This window comes from Cnephaeus nilssonii, assembly GCF_951640355.1.
Source record: "Cnephaeus nilssonii genome assembly, chromosome: 8".
NCBI lineage: Eukaryota > Metazoa > Chordata > Mammalia > Chiroptera > Vespertilionidae > Cnephaeus > Cnephaeus nilssonii.
The window spans coordinates 365,325-386,743 of record NC_137079.1 but is presented as its reverse complement, the minus strand read 5'-3'; the positions used below and the strand labels follow the sequence as shown (position 1 = coordinate 386,743).

At 51.6% G+C, this 21,419-nt stretch overlaps 1 protein-coding gene across 1 annotated transcript in view; it reads left to right on the top strand.

Annotated features, from left to right (window-relative positions):
• Positions 1-710: 710 nt before the first annotated feature.
• The window catches only part of AGPAT5 (1-acylglycerol-3-phosphate O-acyltransferase 5), a 35,306-nt gene continuing 14,597 nt past the window's right edge, over positions 711-21,419 (top strand). Inside the window, exons 1-4 of the mRNA XM_079779064.1 lie at positions 711-1,058; positions 9,929-9,998; positions 14,908-15,023; positions 17,490-17,579. Coding sequence (XP_079635190.1) covers positions 840-1,058; positions 9,929-9,998; positions 14,908-15,023; positions 17,490-17,579 — 495 coding nt within the window. The 5' untranslated portion in view covers positions 711-839. The remainder of the gene's footprint in view (positions 1,059-9,928; positions 9,999-14,907; positions 15,024-17,489; positions 17,580-21,419) is intronic.

Below are 21,419 nucleotides of genomic sequence, written 5' to 3'. Positions count from 1 at the left end.
GCCTGACTCTGAGCCCCCCGGGGGCGCCAAGGGGACGGCAGGGCCCTGTGCACCTGCGGGCGGGGGGGGGGGAGGCACCTGGAGGGGCCCGGGCGTCCACTGCGCTTCTCGGCCCGGGTGACTCCTCCGACCCCATCTCAGGGTCCGTCCCCAGGGCCCGGCGGACACCGGTGCGCGATCCTCCCACCTGGGGCGGCGTCCGCCGCGCATCCAGGGACAGTGCGAACCTGTCCGCTCCCAGCAGGGCGCGGCTGGGTGGCGGGCGCATCGCCGGGCCCACGGTCCGGCCGGCACCACCTTCACGCCGCGCTGCACGCCCGCCGCCACCGCCCCCCTCAGCCGGGCGGGGCTCGGGAGCATGCGCAGAGGCCGGAGACCGCGGTCCCCCGCAGGCAGGTGCACCTCAACCGTCAGCCGCCCTTGGCCAATCGGGAGTCGTGTTGTTGCCGAGGCCTCCCGCTCCGACGGGACTGTGGAAACGGGCAGCCAATCAGGAGTCTTGTTGTAGACGCGGAGCCCCGCCCCCGACAGGGCGCAGGGTGCCGGGCTAGGGTCATGGGGGGTGAGCGCGCCTGAGCTCCCAGCCCGCAGGGCCCGCGTCCGCTCGCCCCGCACCCGCCCTCCCGCCCGCCCTCCGGCGGCGGCGCAGCCCATGCGGCTGGGGGCGGAGGCCCGAGCGGACGCGGCTGGGCGTCTCCGGTGCGGCGGGCGGCCCGGGGCGGTGCGGGGGCGGCGGCGGGGCCGGGTGCGGCCCGGTGATTGGCCGCGGGCGGCGGCTGCGGGGCGGCCGGGCGGCCGGGCGGGAGGGGCCGCGGCGCAGTCGGCCCTCAGCCGCCGCGATGCTGCTGTCGCTGGTGCTGCACATGTACTCGCTGCGCTCCGTGCTGCCGGCCGCCGTGATGCTGGGCTCGGCGCCCACCTACCTGCTGGCCTGGGGCGCCTGGCGGCTGCTGTCGGCCTGCCTGCCCTCCCGCGTCTACCAGGCGGTGGACGACCGGCTCTACTGCGTCTACCAGAGCATGGTGCTCTTCTTCTTCGAGAACTACACGGGCGTGCAGGTGAGCTCGGCCCGCCGGGCCCAGGAGCGTTACTCCCGCCCGGGCTCCTCTCCGCGGCGGGGCCGGTTCGGGGGTCTCCCTTCGGGGTCTCACTGTGGGGTTTGGCCGGGGAGGCCCCGAGGTCACCAGGAAGCCGTGGCCCCTCCGAGCCGCCGCTGGGACCCGCCGTCCCCCTCCCCCCTCCTGGTCCCCCACCCCTCGTGGTGCACCGCGAAGGGGGTGCGGATGAACGTGGAAGTGGGGCGATAGGCTGAGTTTGGGGCGTTTGGTGTGAGAAGGGGGTGCTGTTTAAACTCCCGGGAAACAGGTTGCTACTGTTTGGACCAGAAGCGCAACTTTGTGTGCCTTGGGCCGCCGCGGGGAAGGCGGGGGAGATGGACACCCTGGTTCCCGCAGACCTGGCCTCCCCCGCCCAGTGTTGCCAACGTCGTCTCGGCTTCAGTGCGTGGCTGCCCTTTTTTTCTGTCTGGTTACTTTCTTTCTGTTTGTTGCTTTCTCTATAGAGATTGGGCTTGTAGATTAAATTTGTACAACAAACAAAAGTAGAAGGGCCTCTTTATTTAGTTCTTTGAAGTCTCATACAAAGGTAACAATTGTGAATTTTTATTTTATCTCCCAATGTGCAAAAAGAGTTTGATTCTTGGTTATTACTTACATTCAGTTACTCCCTTTTTTTTTTTTTTTTCTCTTTTCTTGGTTTGGCCTGGAGGGGAGGGGAGGGGATGGTTTTGACTTTTTGCCTTTGAGAGCCTCAGTGTCCACGCTGTTGTCAGTCACCCAGCTACTGTTTAGACTGCTTGAACGGCTGTGGATTCCCTGAGGACTTGAGTTTGCCCCAATTGTAGGTTGTTTTTTTTGGGGGGAAGGGCATTAGGAGGAGCCAGGGTCTCCATTTAAACCAGCATCTTGGTTTGCTAGGAGAGAAAGATCACTCTTCCAGAAAACTAGTTCCTGATAGTTGACTTTTAAAGGGGCCTGATGTAAAATTTTCACTGGAGCGCCCCTGTGCGCTTCACATTTACCTGAATGTGTGGTTTTTAAGAATTGAATTTCACATCAAATGACAGCTGGCCTGGACTCAGAGCATAGGACAAAGTCAATTACCTTTTAGAAAAATAATTCTGCCTGTACCTGGTTATTTTATTTTTGTTCAAAGAATGGAATATGTTCCATGCAATATAATGTACAATGTACATTGAAGTACTTTTTGTTTAGCAAGTTTCTTATTTTTAAAACGCAATTGTGATCTCTCTCCCATTTTTTTTTGGGGGGGGAGGCAACCAAAATTTTTGATGGCCTTGAAAAAAAAGTAAAAATAAAAATAAAAAGCAATGGTAAAATTTCACAGTGATTCTGAAATTGAGTATTTTACCCCATGCCTTGTTTAGTATAGACCTCCAATTTATTTTGGAGTTCTTAGCACATGGGTTTTTTTTTTTATTTAAATTTTGAATTATACTTCATGGCCATCAGACATCCTTTTATAAATGTGGGTCCCTTGATGAAGTTTTGTAGGAATCCTAGAACTCACTGCCCACTGGCCATGAAATGCAGGTTATGGACATTTAATAAAAATATAGGCCTGAGAGTTTTCTTGTCCATGCATTATTTTTTGGCAAGGAGTTATTTGTTGGTTAATAACAGAGAGCATGATATATTTTGGGGGGGAGGGGTCTTTTTGCCTGGAATCTGGGGTTCCTGGATAGAAAAGGCTCTCTTCCAATATTTCTAATTGTTTCTTTTAAGATTAAATCAATAGAGGGAAAATAGCTGTTTTTAAATATAAACCCAAAGGAAAAGGATAATGAGAATGGACATTCTGTCGCCTTATTTTTTACCTAATAGTTTTCCTCAGTGACTTTGTCATTGCAAAGTTTCTATTAAAATTTTAGCTTGCGCTCTGGCCCGTGTGGCTCAGTTGGCTGGAGATTGTCCCATGCACTGAAAGGTTGCCAGTTCGATTCCTGGCCAGGGCACATGCCCATATTGCAGGCTCATCGCCCAGGGGGGCGGGTCCAGGAGGCAGCTGATCAGTGTTTCCCTCTCACATTGATGTTTCTCTCTCTTCCTCTGTCTCTAAAAAGCAATAAAAAAATCTTTTTAAAAATTTTAGCTTGTTTTGCTAAGGGACTTTATTTTTTTACTTGAATTGTTCATCAGCTTTCATTGCAAGGCCAGTGATGATCCTCTTGTTTGTTCTGTATAAAAGAATGTTAACTCATTCTTTTTTAAGTTTTTGAATGAAAAGAAGTTCACCATTAAATTATATACATTACAGAAGTATTTTCAAATTAGATTCTTTAAAAATAGCATTTTAATGCTTTTAAATTATGAGTATAAAAAATAAATGCTTTGTAATAGTTGTGACAGTATTTTTTTATGCATGGAATTTGCTCTTTGCTTGTTTTTTAAAATATGTTTTCATTGATTATCTTAGAGAAAGGAAATGAGAAGGATAGAGAGATAGAAACATCTATCTGCTGCCTCCTGCACACCCCGTACTGGGTGTGCAATCGGGCATGTGCCCTGACTGGGGAATAAACCGGTGACCTCTTGGTTCATGGTTGACACTCAACCACTGAGCCACTCCGGCCAGGCAGCGTGGGGAATTCTTAAAGCTGAAAACAAGTGGGTCCATGGAGTTCATGATGTGTGCTTGGCAGGTAAACCTTCTCCCAGTGGAACTTGGCAGTCCACGGGACTTTAGACAGACAGGTTCTGTTCCTTCCTAATTTCACTACTGTATTTTCACATGCACGCATCTTTGAGACAGGAAAACATTCCAATCACGATTGCTAAAATTGCTGTTTCTGATTTATCTTTTTAGGTTCTCCTAATACTGAAACTCAACTGGATACCTTCATCATTTATTGCTTTGGGATTTTAAAAGTTTTATGTATCTCTCTTTTTATAAAATATATTTCTTTTTATTAATTTCAGAGAGGAAGGGAGGAGAGAGAGATAGACATCAATGATGAGAGAGAATCATTGATCGGCTGCCTCCTGCATGCCCCCTGCTGGGGATCGACCCCACAACCCAGGCATGTGCCCTTGGCTGGAATCAGACCTGGGACCCCTCAGTCTGCAGGCTAATCTATCCCCTGAGCCAAGCCAGCTAGGGCTGTATCTCTTGATTTGAGATCCACTGACAATTAGAACACACCTTTTTACTATTTGAGGGAGCTCTGATTTAAGTGAGTAATTATATTAAGTTCCTGTGATTGCCATAAGAAAGCAGCTCCAATGTAGTGGCTTAAAACAGTGGAAACTTACCTTCTCACAGTTTTGGAGCCAGGTGTCGAAATCGAGGTGTGTGGGCCTCACTCCCCAGAGGCTCTAAGGAGGATCCCGTCTCTTCCAGCTCCTTCTGCTGCTGGCATCCCCTGGCTGGCAGCCACATCCTCCCGTCTCTGCCTCGTGGTCATATGGCCGCCTCCTCTCTCTGCCTCAACTCTCCTCTGCCTCGTTTGTAAGGACACTTGTCATGAGGCCTAGGACCGTCCCCCCCCCCCCCCCCCCAGATAATCCAGAATGATCTCCCCAGCTCCCCTGATGGTATCGGTTGGAATTTACTTTAACATGTATTTTATTCTAATGGCTCTGTTTGCTAATTCTCTCTTCCCCAAATGCTAACTAACATAATACATTATAACAGTAGAATTTCAAATTTAATATAAATAAATTAGTTTTTCTACTGACCTACTTAGAGTGTAAAATAGTGGTAGGGATTCTGTGTACATAATCTGCCTCTCTCGTAAATTGGTCTACTTTTGTGGAGCTGAATACACTGAGAGTTGAGTCTTCTTTAAAAAAAAAAATCTTTATTGATTTCAGAGAGGAAGGGAGAGGGAGAGAGAGATAGCAACGTCAACGATGAGAGAGAATCATCAATCAGCTGCCTCCTGCATGCCCCACACTGGGGCTGGCGTCTGCAACCCGGGCCTGTGCCCTGACGGGAATCCAACCGTGACCTCCTGGTACATAGGTGCACACTCAATCATCGAGCCACTGGCTGGACATTTAATAAAAATATAGGCCTGACTCTTCTTAAATGGAATTAGAAGTTAATTTTCTCTTTAATATTTCCTAATTATTACTATGCGTTTTTTTGTTTGTTTGTTTGTTTTTTATAGCAAGGGTGGAGATTTATTGACGAACAAGGACAGACTCCCACATGGGGAAGGGGAAAGAGTCCCCATTACTATGGTTTCTTAAGCAGAGGTTGATATTAATAGACATTCAAAACTAAGTAATCACGTCTCACTAAAGACCCCTAGAACCCATTCTCCTTTCATTCATTCCTTCAATACTGGAGTGGGCACCTTGTTCCAGGGCCTCGCTGGACACTGCCTGATGCAGGGGTGACCAGCGTGGAAGGCCCTGCCCTTACAGAGCTCAGTCTAGGGGGCCAGGACATGGCAGGAAAAGGGCTGTGTTCTGTGCTCGGTGAGCCCCAGAGGTTGGAGGTGGGCCTGGGGGGCTTCCAAAAGCCAGTGCTGTTGGCCTGGAGCCCGAGAAGGAGCCAGTTGGGAAGGTCTGTGGTTGTCCTGGGCTCGGAGTTAGGGAGGGCAGATGCGCAGAGAGGGCAGAGCATCCGGGGCCTGTGAGAGGCAGCAGCAGGGCGCTGTGATTGGACAGGCGAGTGGAGTCCGAGTGCGACCTCGCTGTGCACTGTTCTGTTACGAAGGTCACGTCACTCTGCAAGGCAGCACCGTTCTTCCCACTTCGCAGATGCGAGAATCGAGGCACAAGCAGTTCACGATTTAGTGGTCAAGCCAGGATAGGGTCCAAGGCAGTCCAGCTTCGGGCCCAGTTTTCTGAGGATGCTGTGCGAGGTGGTGAGGTTACATTGGTTGCACTTATACTTGGAGGAAGGTGGACAGTCAAAATAGGAGGCAGCACGGAAATTGGGTGGAGGGTGTGCTTGTTCGCTCTGTGACAGACGGAGACCCTGCGTGGGCCATTCGAGCAGCTGCGGCCGTGGTGGAGAGCCGCGTGGACTCCCTTCCACAGGAGGACGTGCAGGTGTGTCCAGGAGAGACTGGCACCTGCGTGAGCACGCAGCCTCCTCAGGCCTGCCCTGGCCCCGGCTCTCCCCGCGTCGGTTTCACGCTACAACAGGCAGCTTTGGGCTGCTGTCTCTCTCTACTTCTTCAACTCGACACCCGGTCTTCCTTATCTGTCCTGGTCTCACCCCATCTCAATGTCAGGGTCACTTATACGTAACATTAGCATGTGTACTATCAGCACTCACATATCTTAATGTCCGTTTCCCTTCTACAAGATGGCAAGCCCTTGGAGGTGGCAGTGAAGGGGAGAACGGTTTGATTTGATGTTCTTTGTAGCCAAGGCCGCCCGGCCTGCAGGGAGTCTGGCCTTGCCAGTGGAGAGGCAGGGACTGCCCTTGCAGGATGGGGCCGACTGGCCTTGCTAGTGGACGGGCTTGGTCTAGCAGGGTCTACAGGTGCGCTGAGTCTGAGCGCATTCTTTACTAGGTAAGGCCGGGGAGGCGGACTCCGCCCTCAGAATCAGGTCAGAGGCCTTGTGAAGGGAGGTTCTGGGACAGCCTGGGACAGAGAACCCTTGTTTGCGTGCCAGGAGACACCGCGCTTGCTGTGGTTTGAACCTACGCAGTTCTCTCGGCTCGTTTCCTCTCTCTCTGTGGGAACTAGCAGTGAGCACCAAGGAAGCGAGCGTGGCGGGGGCGTTTCGGGGCTGTGGGTGTGTGCGAGTGGTTTTGGAAGGCAGCTCGACTCTGCTCCGGGTGGGAATCCAGGCGCATAAAGAAATGACGGGTGATACCTGGAAAGAGACCGTGCTGAGTGCTCACACATGCTAGGCACGAGCGTTTCCGCTTGACAAAATAGTCTCGCCCTCAGACAACACACTTCAGCAGCGCAGATGGAAGTCAGTTTAGAAGCAAAACTGTCTGGTGAGATAAGTTTCCGAATAAGCCGCTGCGCGTGCTTACCTGGGAGGGGTTGCTATGGCGGCAGGTGGGCCATCAGGCAACTGGTACCTGGGGTGCCGGCTCCCTGTGCTCTCAGGCCCCCTCTGCTCCTGTTCTCCATTGCATTTTTGTACAAGTTTTTTTTTATGTAAGTTGTTAATTTTTATCTCACCAGTTTCTTATCTCTTTTGGGGAGTAAAAAAAAAAAAAAAATCATATAAGCTTCTAATACATGTGAAGCCTTCTCATTGACATTTTTTATCCGGAGTTTTTGCAGAGGATAGTTTGTAACATTTGAAGGAGTTTGGGATCCCCGGGTGAGAAACCTGTGTGGTCCCTAGTTCCCTGCCCCACTGCGTGTCAGCTTGAGCAGGTCAGCTTCCCAGCTCCCGGCCCACGCTCATCCTGAGCTCAAGTACTCAGGTCTCGTGGTCGAGACACGCTGAGAGGGTGCAGGGGAGCCTGCCAGCTCCCTGATGGCCCATGTGGATGCCCAGGAAAACGCCGTGAAGAGGGCAATGCCGAGGACAGAGGGGCGCGTGGTCAGACCTCTGAGCTGGGAGGTCCCCTAGGTGCTGCGTGGTGGCTGCTTTTGCACATGGGTATTGGACCAGTGGCCATGTTTGCATCTTGTTGCAGAGGGATCATCACTTTCCTCATCAGTGGAATGTTTCAAACAGGGCAGAAAAAGACCACAGATTTTGTGTGCATTACGGTAGGAGACTTGTACTGGGTAACTAGAGACCTATTTCATTGGCATAAAAGCACATTGAAAAATGCATTTCAAATGATCCTATCTAATGAAAGAGTAATATGCAAATTGACCGTCACTCCACCACACAAGATGGCCACCCTCATGTGGACACAAGATGGCTGGCAAGGGAAGGCAGTTGTAGGTGATAAGGCCAGCAGGGAAGGGCAGTTGGGAGGAACCAGGCCTGCAGGGGAGGAAAGTTGGGGGGGGGGGGACCCAGGCCTATAGGAGAGGGCAGTTGGGGGGGATCCAGGCCTGCAGGGGAGGAAAGTTGGGGGGGACCCAGGCTGGCAGGGGAGGGCAGTTAGGGGCAGTTGGGCTGGCAGGGGAGTGGTTAGGGGGTGATCAGGCTGGCAGGCAGAAGCGGTTAGGGGCGATCAGGCAGGCAGGCAGGCGAGCAGTTGGAAGCCAGCAGTCCTGGATTGTGAGAGGGATGTCCAACTGTCAGTTTGGGATCGGGCCTAAATGGGCAGTCTGACATCCCTTGTGGGGTCCCAGATTGAAGAGGGTGCAGGCTGGGCCGAGGGACACACCCTTTCCACCCCCCCCCCCCCCCCGTGCACGAATTTCATGCACTGGGCCTCTGGTTATAAATGAACATGGAGTATACATTATATATGCAATCTTATTCAAACTGAAATTCTTTGTGGCTGCATGTCTACCTAATCAGAGACCTTTTTCAGCAAGGTAGACTAGAGAGCTATTGTTCTTATTCATTAATCACTTTCCCCAGTTTTGAATTTAAAAAATCGCTTTATTGGGTAATAGAGCCGTCATATTGTCTGGGTGGTTTCGATGTTCCAGGCAGCGGGTCTCATCTGTCTCACCACGCCTGTGAGTGGTCCTGGCAGTGCGTGCGTTCCCGGGCAGGAGCCGGTGTGGAGGGTGGGCCCTTGCTCAAGCTCCTAGTGAGGGATGGTCGAGGTTTCAAGGGGAGCCGCTGGCAGACAAGGCCCCAGGCCCACCAGTCGGCTGGCACCGGCACTGACCACATGGAGGCCAGGCCCTGCGACTTGACCTTCCTGTGTGGCAGCCTCTGAAGCTGCGGCTTCCCTTCTGGAATGAAAAGTGATTCCACTGAGCGAGCGCATCAGGCAGTCTGCGGGCCAGTGGGTGTTTCTCACCCTTGCTCTGCACTCTGAGTTGTTCCACGAGCGGTTTTGAGTAAGCAGTTTGTGTTCAATAAAAGTGGTCGTCTCACACAGTCAGGCCCAGCAGTCCCCCCACCACCCCACCCCGCTCCGGCAGACGCTTCCCCCTGACCCTAGTGCAGGCAGTGCTGCTCAGGGCGCCCCAGCAGGCGCCGACCTCCTGACCTCCTGCACCAGGCAGCTCCCAGCTGCAGAGCAGGCTCTTTCCCCATGCTCCTGCCAGCCAGGGTACGAGGGACAGACGCCCAGATGGCCACACCACAGCCTGCTTCATGCTCCTTCCTCCTCACCCTGAGGCAGGTGCCTGTGGAAAAGGAAACAAGTTTCAGTGGAGTGTTGGGAGCTGTGCCTGTGACTGGTGCAGTGCAGGGAGGAGACCCTTTCCTTCACCCTCGGGCTTACACGGGGCCTGCCCAGTGCATGGACAGGAGCCAGGTGCGCAGCAGGGCAGCCCTGCGCATTTCCCTGCTGTGAACATTGGGACGTGCCCTGGGCCTCCCAGGAAGGAGGTGGGAACCAAAAGGTCTGACACGCAGAGGTGTCGAAGGCCTCATCTTTTCATGAACATTCACCTTCATCTCATCTGAAAATCGCACGTCCCGGTACTGCTGTTCTGTGTGCACGGCTCTTAAAACAGCGCGCACTGCGCTTCCGTAGCGCGTGCTGTCTCCTTCCACGCACTGCACGCACCTGCCTCCTCCGCGAGGGAGGCGCTGGGAAGCAAGGTCCTGTGAGCCGTGTCAGTGCATGTCCAGCCGGTACGTGCTTGCTGTAGTTTGCTCACAAGAAATCATTGTGCTTCTTTCACTTTATGACCATTAACCTGGCCTACTCTTGAAACACATGCCATGTATGCCCTCTGAGACTCCGAGGAAAAATCTGGTTTGTGTGCATCGTGATTGGAAATAATCATGACATGTGTTCGTCAGTTTTTTGGCATTGTCCTATTTTGTATGTTATATAAGTACATGCTTTAAAATATCAAAGTAATTTTTCTTTTTGTTTTATCTTGTAGATATTGCTATATGGAGATTTGCCAAAAAACAAAGAAAATATAATATATTTAGCAAATCATCAATGCACAGGTTTGTATTTCATTTGCGTGAATCTTAGGTTTTTCTACAGAAAATACGTGGGCATTCAGAGCAATGTTGTTGTATATTTAAATGAAAATTTTTTGTTAAAACATGAATTTGGAATGCAGATGTTATGTGACCTTGTATTTGTGATTTCACCATGAATTCCCCTCATCTTGCCTCTTCCCTGCGATGAGTGTAAATGAGCCGTTTCCTCTCTCCCACTTCTTTGAACAGCACTCTGCGTGTCTGTGCCTTCTTCCCCTGTAGCTAATGTGTCTGGAAGGGCTGGTGGGTCGCGGTGAGTGTGCATTTATATTTTGACGGTTGGGCTGCAGAAAGGGGTTCAGTGTGTGAGGCACATGTCCTCAGCACGACGTTCGTGTCTGCCGTGCGCGGTTCCTTCTGCCTCTCGAGTGCAGGTTTACCCACAGCTTGCTCCTCCGACAGAGGCCTCCGAAGACGGGGTCTCAGGGAAGCACAGCGCAGACTTTCAGTTAGGCACTCTTAAGCTTTAATTCTGCCATAGTTGTGGATTCACAAGAATTATAAAAAATAGTGCTGAGGATTGCATGACCTCCTTCCCAAGCTCCCCAGGGATGACTTCTTAGAAATGGTGTACAGCACCAAAAGCAACACATGCACAGGGCTACAGCCCGTCGGCCTCCACATAGCTCCGTTCAGAAACGGCCCTCTTCCCTTCAAACCCGCGACTGCTTTCGAGGCACCTTCCTAAATTTCACCTTTCTCTAAAAGCGCAGTGCTCGGGAGCTGAGGGCGAAAGGCAAGCTGACACTGACGATGCCTCAACAGGAAGGCCTGTGTGCGGCTGCCCTCGCCTCCCCCTGCCCACTGCGACTCCACGACTTAGTGCTTTCATTCCTGTCTCTGCCATACACACGGCAAAGAGAGCGAAAGAAGTTGAAATGTATTGGCCTCAATTTAGCTTATTAGTGATTACACTCGGTTTTATAGGATGAGTTGACGCTACCAAGTGTTGACAGGAGATTTTGTGTTTTGTATATGTTTTTATTGATGTCTGGAAGGGAGAGGGAGAGAGAGAGAGAGAGACACACACATCAATGAGGAGAGAGAGTCATGGATTGGCTGCCTCCTGCACGCCCCACACTGGGGATGGAGCCCGCAACCTGGGCATGTGCTCTGACCGGGAATCGAACTGTGACCTCCTGGTTCATAGGTCGATGCTCAGCCACAGAGCCATGCCGGCCTGGCAACAGGAGTTTTAATGCCTCTGTGTGTTTTGTGAACGTTATCAACGTGACTGGCTGAGATTATTTGGTTTCATTACATTTGACTTAAGTGCCCACCCCTGTGGTCTGCTTCTAACTCTGGCCTAGAAAGGCACCTTGCTGTCCTGTATTCTGACTATTTCTCCCGACAAAAGTGGGCTCTTTACTACTAACAGTCTCTCTTCCTGGCCTGTTGCTGATGCCTATTTCTACCAGAGCTCCATGAGCCAAATAGAACGGATTGTGGGGTCTAGGGCAGACATGATGCCCAGATTCCCTCAGATTGAGCTAGTGGTGATGGTGATGGTGATGGTGATGCTGGTGGTGATGCTGGTGGTGATGCTGGTGGTGATGCTGGTGATGGTGGTGGTGGTGGTGATGCTGGTGGTGATGGTGGTGATGATAATTGTGGTGATGGTGGTGATGATAATTATGGTGACGGTGGTGATGGTGGTGATGATAATTATGGTGATGGTGGTGATGATAATTGTGGTGATGGTGGTGATGGTGGTGATGATAATTATGGTGACGGTGGTGATGGTGGTGATGATAATTATGGTGATGGTGGTGGTGGTGCTGACCACAAGCTCAGTGCTGGGTCTGAGCCAGGCAAGTGCGTCCTGTGTAGCAGCACTGGACTCTGCAGCGCTCGTGTGAAATAGGAACTGTTGTTAAATCGGAATGTACATGAGGAAACCCTGCTTTTTAAACAGACATATATATTTTTTGTTGATTTTTAGAGAGTGAGGAAGAGAGAGAGAAACACTGGTGCCCAGACCGGGAATCAGTCCAGCCTCCTTTTGGTGTGCGGGACAACACCCGACCATCTGAGCCACACCAGCTACAGCCAGGAACCCTTGCTTTCCTTGCGGCCTCTCCTCGCTGGCCCGGGGTCAGGGAAACAGTGGTGCAGCTGACTGGCTCACATAGAAGAAGTCGCGTGTGGCCACATTTCTGATGCCTTGATTACATGATGTCAGAGCTCCAAGTGCACATGACTGTAGAGGCGACGTGTTACCTCTCATAACTCGGCTTTGCCTAGTGCCTCCTGCCTGACCCTCATGGAGAATAAACAAACACAGTGAAAAAGGAAGTTGAGGAGCAGAATTGATGGCACAGCCCTGGTCGGTGTGGCTCAGTTAATTGGAGCGTCCCGTGCACCGAAGAGTCGTGGGTTCGATTCCCGGTCAGTGCACACACCCAGGGTGCAGGTTTGATCCCGGCGTGGAGTGAGTACTGAGGCAACCAATCGATGTTCCTCTCCCAAATCTGCTCTCTAAAAACCAATAAAAACATATCCCCCAATAACGGTTAAAAAATAAAAAATAGATGGCATGAAGCTGATGTCTTGTGACTACTTAAGTTCTTAAATTTCTCCACTACAATTTTCAAAAGATGAAGCGCATAACCCAGAACAGTTCTTTGCAAACATGACCTAAGTTTAAAATTGTACACTTTCTCTCAAAAGTGTTTGGAAGGTGCATCCTGGACCATAATATAACCACGCAGGTTTCAGTATAAAAAGGCACTGTAACGACTTCCCCAGACTTTGGAAATAGTTGTTGCGGGAAAAGATGCCAAGTCTTGTCTTCGGCCTGCACCCTGATGTGCTCCAGGTTGCACCCTCACTCAGTCCTCACGGCTCACTCCGTGGTGCACATGGAGGCACAGCTAGAACAAGCGAGGTGTTTGTTCCCGAGACACGATTAGGATAAAAGTGTTTGTCAGTGACTGCTTCCTGGGTGCGATGAGAGGAAGGGGACAGGAATTATGCACTGTGGAGAGGTGACACTGGAGAGAGCAGCGTAGGTGTCCCACGGACGCAGAGCCGGGGTCACTGCGGGGAAAGCCTTGGCATGGTCACACTGAAAGGGAACTATAATCAGACTTACACAGGTAATTGTAATTCTTCACTCACTGTGGAAGAGTTACTTGCAAATGTTAAAGAAAGATTAAAACGAGAGATTTATAGCCCTAGCCAGCTTGGCTCAGTGGATAGAGCATCGGCCTGTGGACTGAAGGGTCCCTGGTTGGATTCCGGTCAAGGGCACATGCCCAGGTTGTGGGCTAGATCCCTAGTAGAAGGCATGCAGGAGGCAGCCAATCAATGATTCTCTCTCATAGTTGATGTTTCTGTCTCTCTCCCTCTCCCTTCCTCTCTGAAATCAATAAAAAAAAAAAAAATTTTAAAAGAGAGAGAGAGAGAGAGATTTATAATAATTGATACAATTGTTTTCCAAAAAGACAACTTCAGTGTCCCAGCTGGCTGAGTGCTACCTGGGCTGTTCTGTCTGGAAGGGCCGTGGCCTGTGGCCTGCACAGTGGAGAGGTCACCCTGTAACTGGGGAAGGCCCTTTGGCTAGAACTTTCTGGTAACTCCTTGACTGACGCGCTTCTATTTCCTACAGCTTTTTGCTTTGTATTTGTTAAAACATGCCCCCTCTCGTTCGCTTCTTTGTGCACTTTCCCGGGACCCGATTCCTCTCGCAGAGCTCACCAGTTCTTTCCAGCCCGTTCGTGCACGCCAACAGTCCCCTCGCGTTTGCTGATCGTTTCAGTTTCAGGAGACAGGGCGGTTTGTAGCCTGTACTTTCAAGTCCAGCCCTGGGGTCTTGACCTTCACACTTGCCCTCTTCTGTCATTTCCTTTCCTCTGAGTCCATTTCCCACCTCTGCCCACTGCTCGTCCCTCGTCCCTCATCACTCGTCCCTGCCCCAGGCGAGTCCTTGCTCAGGATTTCTGTGAAAGATCAATTAACAGTTTCTTTCTTCCTGCAAATTTTTGTTGGTATAAACTCACTCAAGCCTCTTACTTTTGCTGTCACCCTTTGGTGGGACACCTACGCTGAACTCTCCAGTGTCACATACCACGTCTGTTAGTGAGAGCTGTCGGCAGCCTGGGCGTGTGTCTTGGGTTTTGCGCAGCTGCCGGCACAGCTGCACGCTGCTGAGGTCCTTGGTTTGGACGCTCCTGTAACCCAGTGTTTGCCTACAGCTCACTGGCACGGTGACCCTGCCTTTGTTGGCCGTATTAGCATATACAGAATTCCCACTGGCACTGGGCAGTTTCACTGAACCGTGTTTTTGCTTATCATTTTGTCATGTTTTCTAGACTCAGAATTAGAGAAGCTTACTTTATCCCTGCTTTTGGATTGCTATGGTGGTTTGTAACCTTTGCATTTTGTTCATGAAATAAAAGCCTTTCAAGAAATGCAAAACAAAACAAAAACTCTAACTCTAGCCGTTTGTCTCAGTGGATAGAGCGTTGGCCCACAGACTGAAGGGTCCTGAGTTCGATTCCGGTCAAGTGCATGTACTTCAGTGGGCTTGCCTCTCCATCGAGGCAACCAATCGATGTGTCTCTCCCTCTCTGTCTTTCCTCCTCCCTTCCACTCTCTAAAAATCAATAGAAAAATATCCTCGGGTGAGAATTAACAAAAATACAAAAAACAAAAAGCCCTAAACAACAAAAATTAGAAAATACAGAATTTATATATTTTTAAATATCTCCTGTTGATTTAAAGTAATATTAGAATTCAAATCTAACATTTTCTAAACAAATTCCTTAGAGAATGTGCTGAGGGGCGCTCCGGCTGTGTGTGTGTGTGGAGTGGGGGGGGGGGGGGTGCTGGCGCCCGTGACTGGCGCACTGATGGCCTGTCTCCGCAGTGGACTGGATCGTGGCGGACATCCTGGCCATCCGGCAGGGCGCCCTGGGGCACGTGCGCTACGTGCTGAAAGACGGCCTGAAGTGGCTCCCCTTGTACGGCTGTTACTTCTCTCAGGTAACGCTGCTTCCGTGCTTTTTAAAAGTGTATATGTAGCTTATAAAAATGTAGACTTAAAAATTAAATATACACTTAATATAAATGTACAGGTTGGGGGGTTATTTTTATGAGTTTAATAGCTTTTACTAAATTGAAATAATTTTATTTCAGATTTTCAATGGTGTGTATTTATATACATGTCTGATTACCTAGATAGTTTTATTAAATAGCAAAAATGCAAATGTACAGAAATCAGACAAATAGGGAAATTTAACATCATAGAATTTGATAGACAATTACCTTAAGAAACCAATAATAAAGGTGATTATGGCCCAGCCAGTGTGGGTCAGTGGTTGAGCGACAACCCATGAACCAAAGAATACTTACGAATAGATTCTGTAATGTTTTGGAATTCTAAAGGAATCAAAAGTCAAAGAACCTTTCAAAATAAAAAGACAACTGACACCCACTGTTCCCAATCTCAGTTTCCTTCATTTCCATTTTACTAGGATCCTTTCTCTTCCCTTCCTTGACCTTCTCAACCCAAGACAGGCTGTATTCGCAAGAAATAAAAATAAAAATCACAGTTTTATGAAATAGTTGAAGACCAGCCTTAAACATCCAGAGCCCTGGAAGGATGCTTAGCTGGGGCTTGGTAGGGTTCTGCCATGTAGTAGTGACCTGGGAATGTTTGCCCAGAGTACCTGGTGGTCTGGGTCCTGTTTTGAGAGCATGCAGATCCCGTGATAACGTGAGAAGCCGTTAGTCCATGCCCTTTACCAGCGCAGATCATCCTGAGCACGGTGGGCTTGTCCTCAGGTCTAAGCTGGTGGGGCTTCGGCCAGAGGCACTCTGTAGCCTGCGTCTGCCTGGCCAGCTGCAGAGGGACATGCCTGCTCTGTTCCCTGGAGAGGCCTGCGTGGCGTGGGCGTGCTCTCCGTGCCCAGGCTTGGCGGTGCCGTGCTGTGCTAGGGTCTGCCCTGCTGAGGGTCTGCCAGGACAGGTGCTGCCGCAGCTCCAGCAAAACATGCCGGGCACTTCCCCGCCCAGCGCTGTGTTCTGGGGGCATCAGGCCCCACTCCTGCTGTCCCACGGCCCACCCAGGCCTCCCTAGCAGCCGCCTTTCTAGGCGGGTGTTCCTCCCTCCTTGCCCTCCCTCAGGCTGTTCCTCAGCCTCACATCAGTGCCGGGGGCCCAGGATAGGCGTCACCAGGCCACCCTCCGCTGCCGCTTCCTCTCTCTCCATCCTGCCTTTCCTTTGGGCTCTTTCTGAAAACACCACGTTCTCTTATGCCCTTCTTGTGTCACACGTCCCTTCCCCTGCTCTGTCAGTGTCTTAGAGAAAGAGGCCTGGTCTTCGCTTCAGTATCTCGGGATGTTTTGAATTAAAATAGACTTCATTAAGCAAGTTCAGTGACAGGGAGGACACTGCGTGAAGAACAGACACGACATCGCTGGAGGCTGGGGAAGTTTCTCATTGTGCTGTGTGCCGGCCGTGGCTTTGGCCTCTAACAGGATGGGCTCTCGGCAGTCCTGTGTGTCTGGGTGAATGAACAGTGGCCCTTCGAGTGTCCTCTCTGCACTCCGAAGGCCAGTGCATACGTGGAAGGAGCCGCTCCCTGATGGAAGACCCCTGTTTCCTCCTGAGGCTGCCCCTGCTTGCTTCTCTGTCATTCCTGTCACTCAGACTGGGTCAGGACAGCACGAGTCCAGCCAGTCCGCTCACTGCAGACGAGTCCGACGTAGCACAGAGGGAAGCAGCATTAGAGGAGAGGCGAGCGCCGCCCTGATGCGGAGCTGGACTACGGTTCCCACGCGGTTCTGCGCAGCCAGCTCCTGCAGCCAGCACACAGCAGGAGCCTGTTTTCTCACGGCCCGGGGGAGAGGGTGCGGCGGGGGCGGTGCTGGCAGGCCTCTCCCTCCCAGCCTCTCCTCCCTGCGGCTGACACCTCCCCCGTGTCCCCTCTCCACTCCTTGGCAGGCCCTGTCCTGTTGCACGAGGGCCACCTGGGGACGCGTGACCTACATCTCCCTGGAGGCCCATCCCAAGCTGTCGCCTCGCAGGGCAGGGCTTCAACCAAGAATGTGGGGACACAGTTCCGTCGGCGGCAGTGCTGTGTATATGTCTTAGTCGGGCTAGTTTCTGACACCCCAAAGACCATAAACGTGGACATTTTAAGGACACTTTGTAGTGATTTCACAATTAGTGGAAAAATTGAGAACTAAGATGCATCTGTGATCGAGTTTTTTATCTTAAAAATACATTTTTTTTAAATAAAGCATTTTTATTTTAACTGGCAACAAAACTAAACGATAATGTACTTTGCAATATGCAGTTTTATTTGAATTGTGTTGCAGCATAGGAGAAGGCTCAGCTCATGTTCTTTAGGTGGGAATATTGGAACATGCTCAGTAGTGCACTTCCTGCCTGTCTGGTGCCGGCCGCTGGGTGTTGTGAAGTAACGCTCTCTGGCCTGTTGGCAGCACGGGGGCATCTACGTCAAGAGGAGCGCGAGGTTCAAGGAGAAGGAGATGCGCCGGAAGCTGCTGAGCTACGTGAGCGCCGGGACCCCGGTAAGTGCCTGCCGCCCCTCCGCTCGGTGCGCAGTTTAGGGACTTGATAAGATTTAAGAATCGTCTGCACGTCTGTTGTCCCGTGTGTCATGAGTAATGCAGGGCTTTGTTAAGGCCACAGAAGCCCTCCACATAGAGCAAGCACTTGGGGCCGTGAGGAGGTGGCTGCGGACGGATGGCGGCCTGTGCTGGGGCTCAGTTTGACCTGAGAGAGCAGGCAGGGAGGATGCGGTGTCTAGTCTATAAATAGCAGGCAGGCTGCCTGTCACCTTACACCTCAGCCTGCTCTGCCTGGGCCTCCATGTCAGCGCGGCCAGGCGGCTGATCTCTGTGTGTGAGGGCCGTGGGACTTCTTGTGTAGATCCAGTTATTTGAAAAGTCAAAAATAATGTCAGTATCTACAAACAGAGACGCACTCAGTGTCAGTATTATTTCGTAAAACGTGGCTCCCCGGCCCCCAAATAATCTCAGTGTTCACTTAGAAAGACGCTGACAGCTGCTGGCGCCTCTCCCTGCTCCCCCAGAACCCAGGACACAGTGCCCGTGCTTCCTCCAGTGCCCGGGGGGCCTGTGGCTCAGCACCTCTCCTCCAGGGTCAGGCTCCTTCCTCTCCTCCTCTGGGCTCCGTGTCCTCCCTCCAGCGCCTGTTGCGGAAGAGTTCTCCACAGCAGCTGGTGCGCTCGGCGGCAGGTGCTTCGTTCATGGATGCGCTCGTTGTTGCACACGGTGGGGCCGCTCTAGACGGTTCACTTGCAGGTAGTCCAGCGCGGTGCTGGTATTGTGGGGCGGGAGAGAGACTCCTTTAGCATTCGATATCCTAAATGAAAGCCTCCTATTTTTTGTGTTAATACATTTAAAAGCTTGGAATAATTTTGGATTTACCAAATCCAAGTGAAAAAAGGCGCCTCTGGAAAGGAAGAAAATATTGAAAACCACGTATCCTGTAAGGTGTCAATTTCCAAAATATATGGGACTCATGCAGCTCACTAGCAAGAAAACAAATCACCCGGAAATGGGCAAAGGACTTGACTGCCCCCAAAGAAGCCATAGGGGGGCAACATGACAAGGTTGCCCCTATTCACCAGGAAAATGCCCGTCCCGGCCACAGGCAGGTGTCACCTCACAGCTGGTGGAGTGGCTGCCATCAGGGAGCCGGGAGATGTGGAGAGAAGGGAGCCCTTAGATACTGTCGGTGGGAACATACATCGGCGGCGTCATTATGGGAAACAGAACGGAGGGCCCACCAGGGATTAAAGCTAGAGCTGCCATCTGATCCAGCACTTCTCCTTCTGCGTGTAGATCCAAAAATATGTATCTGACCACTCTCGAGGGGATATCTGCATCCCTATGTTCATTGCAGTAATATTCACAGCAACCAAGATACGGACGCAACCTGAGAGTCCATCAGTAGAGGAGTGGCTGAAGAAAATATGGGACCTGTGTATCAAGAGAGAAGGAAACCCTGTCATTTGCGACAGCATAGCAGGGGCAAGGTTTTTATCTATGAAGAGCTGTTGGTGAGGGTGCCTGATAAACAGCCAGCGGCAGGTGGTGCAGGTAGGACTGGGTGGGGTTGCTCTATGCACCCGCCCAGGTGGTGCAGGTAGGACTGGGTGGGAGTGCTGTATGCACACGCCCAGGTGGTGCAGGTAGGACTGGGTGGGAGTGCTGTATGCACACGCCCAGGTGGTGCAGGTAGGACTGGGTGGGAGTGCTGTATGCACACGCCCAGGTGGTGCAGGTAGGACTGGGTGGGCGTGCTGTTTGCACACGCCCAGGTGGTGCAGGTAGGACTGGGTGGGCGTGCTGTATGCACATGCCCAGGTGGTGCAGGTAGGACTGGGCGGTAGTGCTGTATGCACACGCCCAGGTGGTGCAGGTAGGACTGGGTGGGAGTGCTGTATGCACACGCCCAGGTGGTGCAGGTAGGACTGGGTGGGCGTGCTGTATGCACACGCCCAGGTGGTGCAGGTAGGACTGGTGGGAGTGCTGTATGCACACGCCCAGGTGGTGCAGGTAGGACTGGGCGGTAGTGCTGTATGCACAGGCCCAGGAGACTGAGCAGTCAGGTGTATCGGTCACCTCCGAGTCTCGCATGCGGCTGTGTCGTTCTGTCCCCAGGCAGTTGGTCGCTGCTCTGCTTCCTGTCACTGCAGGGGAGGTAAAGGGAGTCACACAGCTTGGGCTGTTTGGCGGGGGTGGGTGTTTGGCTTCTTCCACTTAGCATGTCTTTTTCGAGATTCATCCATGTGATCATGTGAAGTGTGGGTCAGTGTTTTTGTTTGTTCTCACTGCTGAGTAGGGTGTCATTGTGTGGAGGTGCCACCGCTTTTCTCAGTTTGGGACACTAAAATACCTAACTTCTGTCATGTCTGTGGGCTGCCTTTTCATATTCCTGACAGTGACTTGAAGAACAACAGTTTCGCCTGATCAGTGTGGCTCAGTGGTTGAGTGTTGACCTATGAACCAGGAGGTCACGGTTGGATTCCTGGTCAGGGCACATGCCCGAGTTGCAGGCTCGATCCCCAGTGGGGTGTGTAGGAGGCAGCCGATCAATGATTCACTCTCTCCTCCCTATCTCTCTCTCTCTCTCTCCATTCCTCTCTGAAATCAATCAATCAATACATATATGTATTTTAAAAAAGAACAAGTTTTTAGTTCCTCTAATTCATTGATTTTTCTCTTAAGATTTATGTTTTTTGTGCCCTATTTTAGAATTCTTTGCCAAACTCAAGATTATAAGCCTTTTTCCTGTTTTCTTTGGAAGTTTCATAATTTAGCTTTGCATTGAGGCTGACATCTAGTTGAGCTACCTTCTATGTGGGTGCATTTGAAAAGGGGGGGAGGGATGTCTTATTTTGTCCTTTGGCTGCCAAACATGTTGGTGTTGTTGCTGTAGCTCAGTTCTGAGGCTAAGCGTTCACCCTGTAGTTTCACTGTGTCTGTGCTGACTTCCCAAGCAGGTAAGTGACCGCCCAGACCGAGGGTTACTCAGCTCACATGATGTGGTGTCGTCCCTCCAGTGCCCTAATGTATGGGGGCTCAGAAAGCCAGCCACTAGCATGCAGCAAGGGAGCTCTGTCAAGTAGCACTGTGTACTTTTTGAAATGTGAACACTTACTACGTTTTATATTATGGGAATTTACATATTTATATGATTTTCCTCAAATAAGATGTCCTTAGGGACACAGATGTCTACAATTTATGCCTTTTTAAAGTCATTTTACAGAATTGGGAGGGGGGGCTCTTTTATTAATTACTAGAGGCCCGATGGACGAAATTCATGCCTGGGGGCGAGGGGTCCCCTCACTCAGCCTGCACCCTCTCCAATCCGGGACCCCTCGGGGGATGTTCGACTGCTGGTTTAGGCCCAATCCGGCCGTCAGTCATCTCTCTCACAATCCTGGACTGCTGGCTCCTAATCGCTCACCTGTCTGCTGGCCTGGTTGCTCCTAACTGACCCCCCCTCTGCTGGCCTGGTCACCCCTTACTGCCCCCCCCCGCCAGCCTGGTCGCCTCCAACTGCCCCCCTCTGCCGTCCCGGTCACCCCTAACTGCCCCCCCCACCAGCCTGGTCGCCCCCAACTGCCCCCCCTGCCGGCCTAATCGCCCCTAACTGCGCTCCTCCCCCTGGTCGCCCCTCACGGCCCCCCTGCTGGCCTGATCGCCCCATGCAGCCTGCTGTTCCGTCGTTTGGTCGTCCCTCACTAACCCCCCGTCCCGGCCTAGTCATAGGCAGTCATCTTGTGAGGATGTGACGGTCAATTTGCATACCACCGCTTTATTATATAGGATAAGATTACTTAACAGAGGCTTTGCATGAGTCAGCGTTTTGTGGCC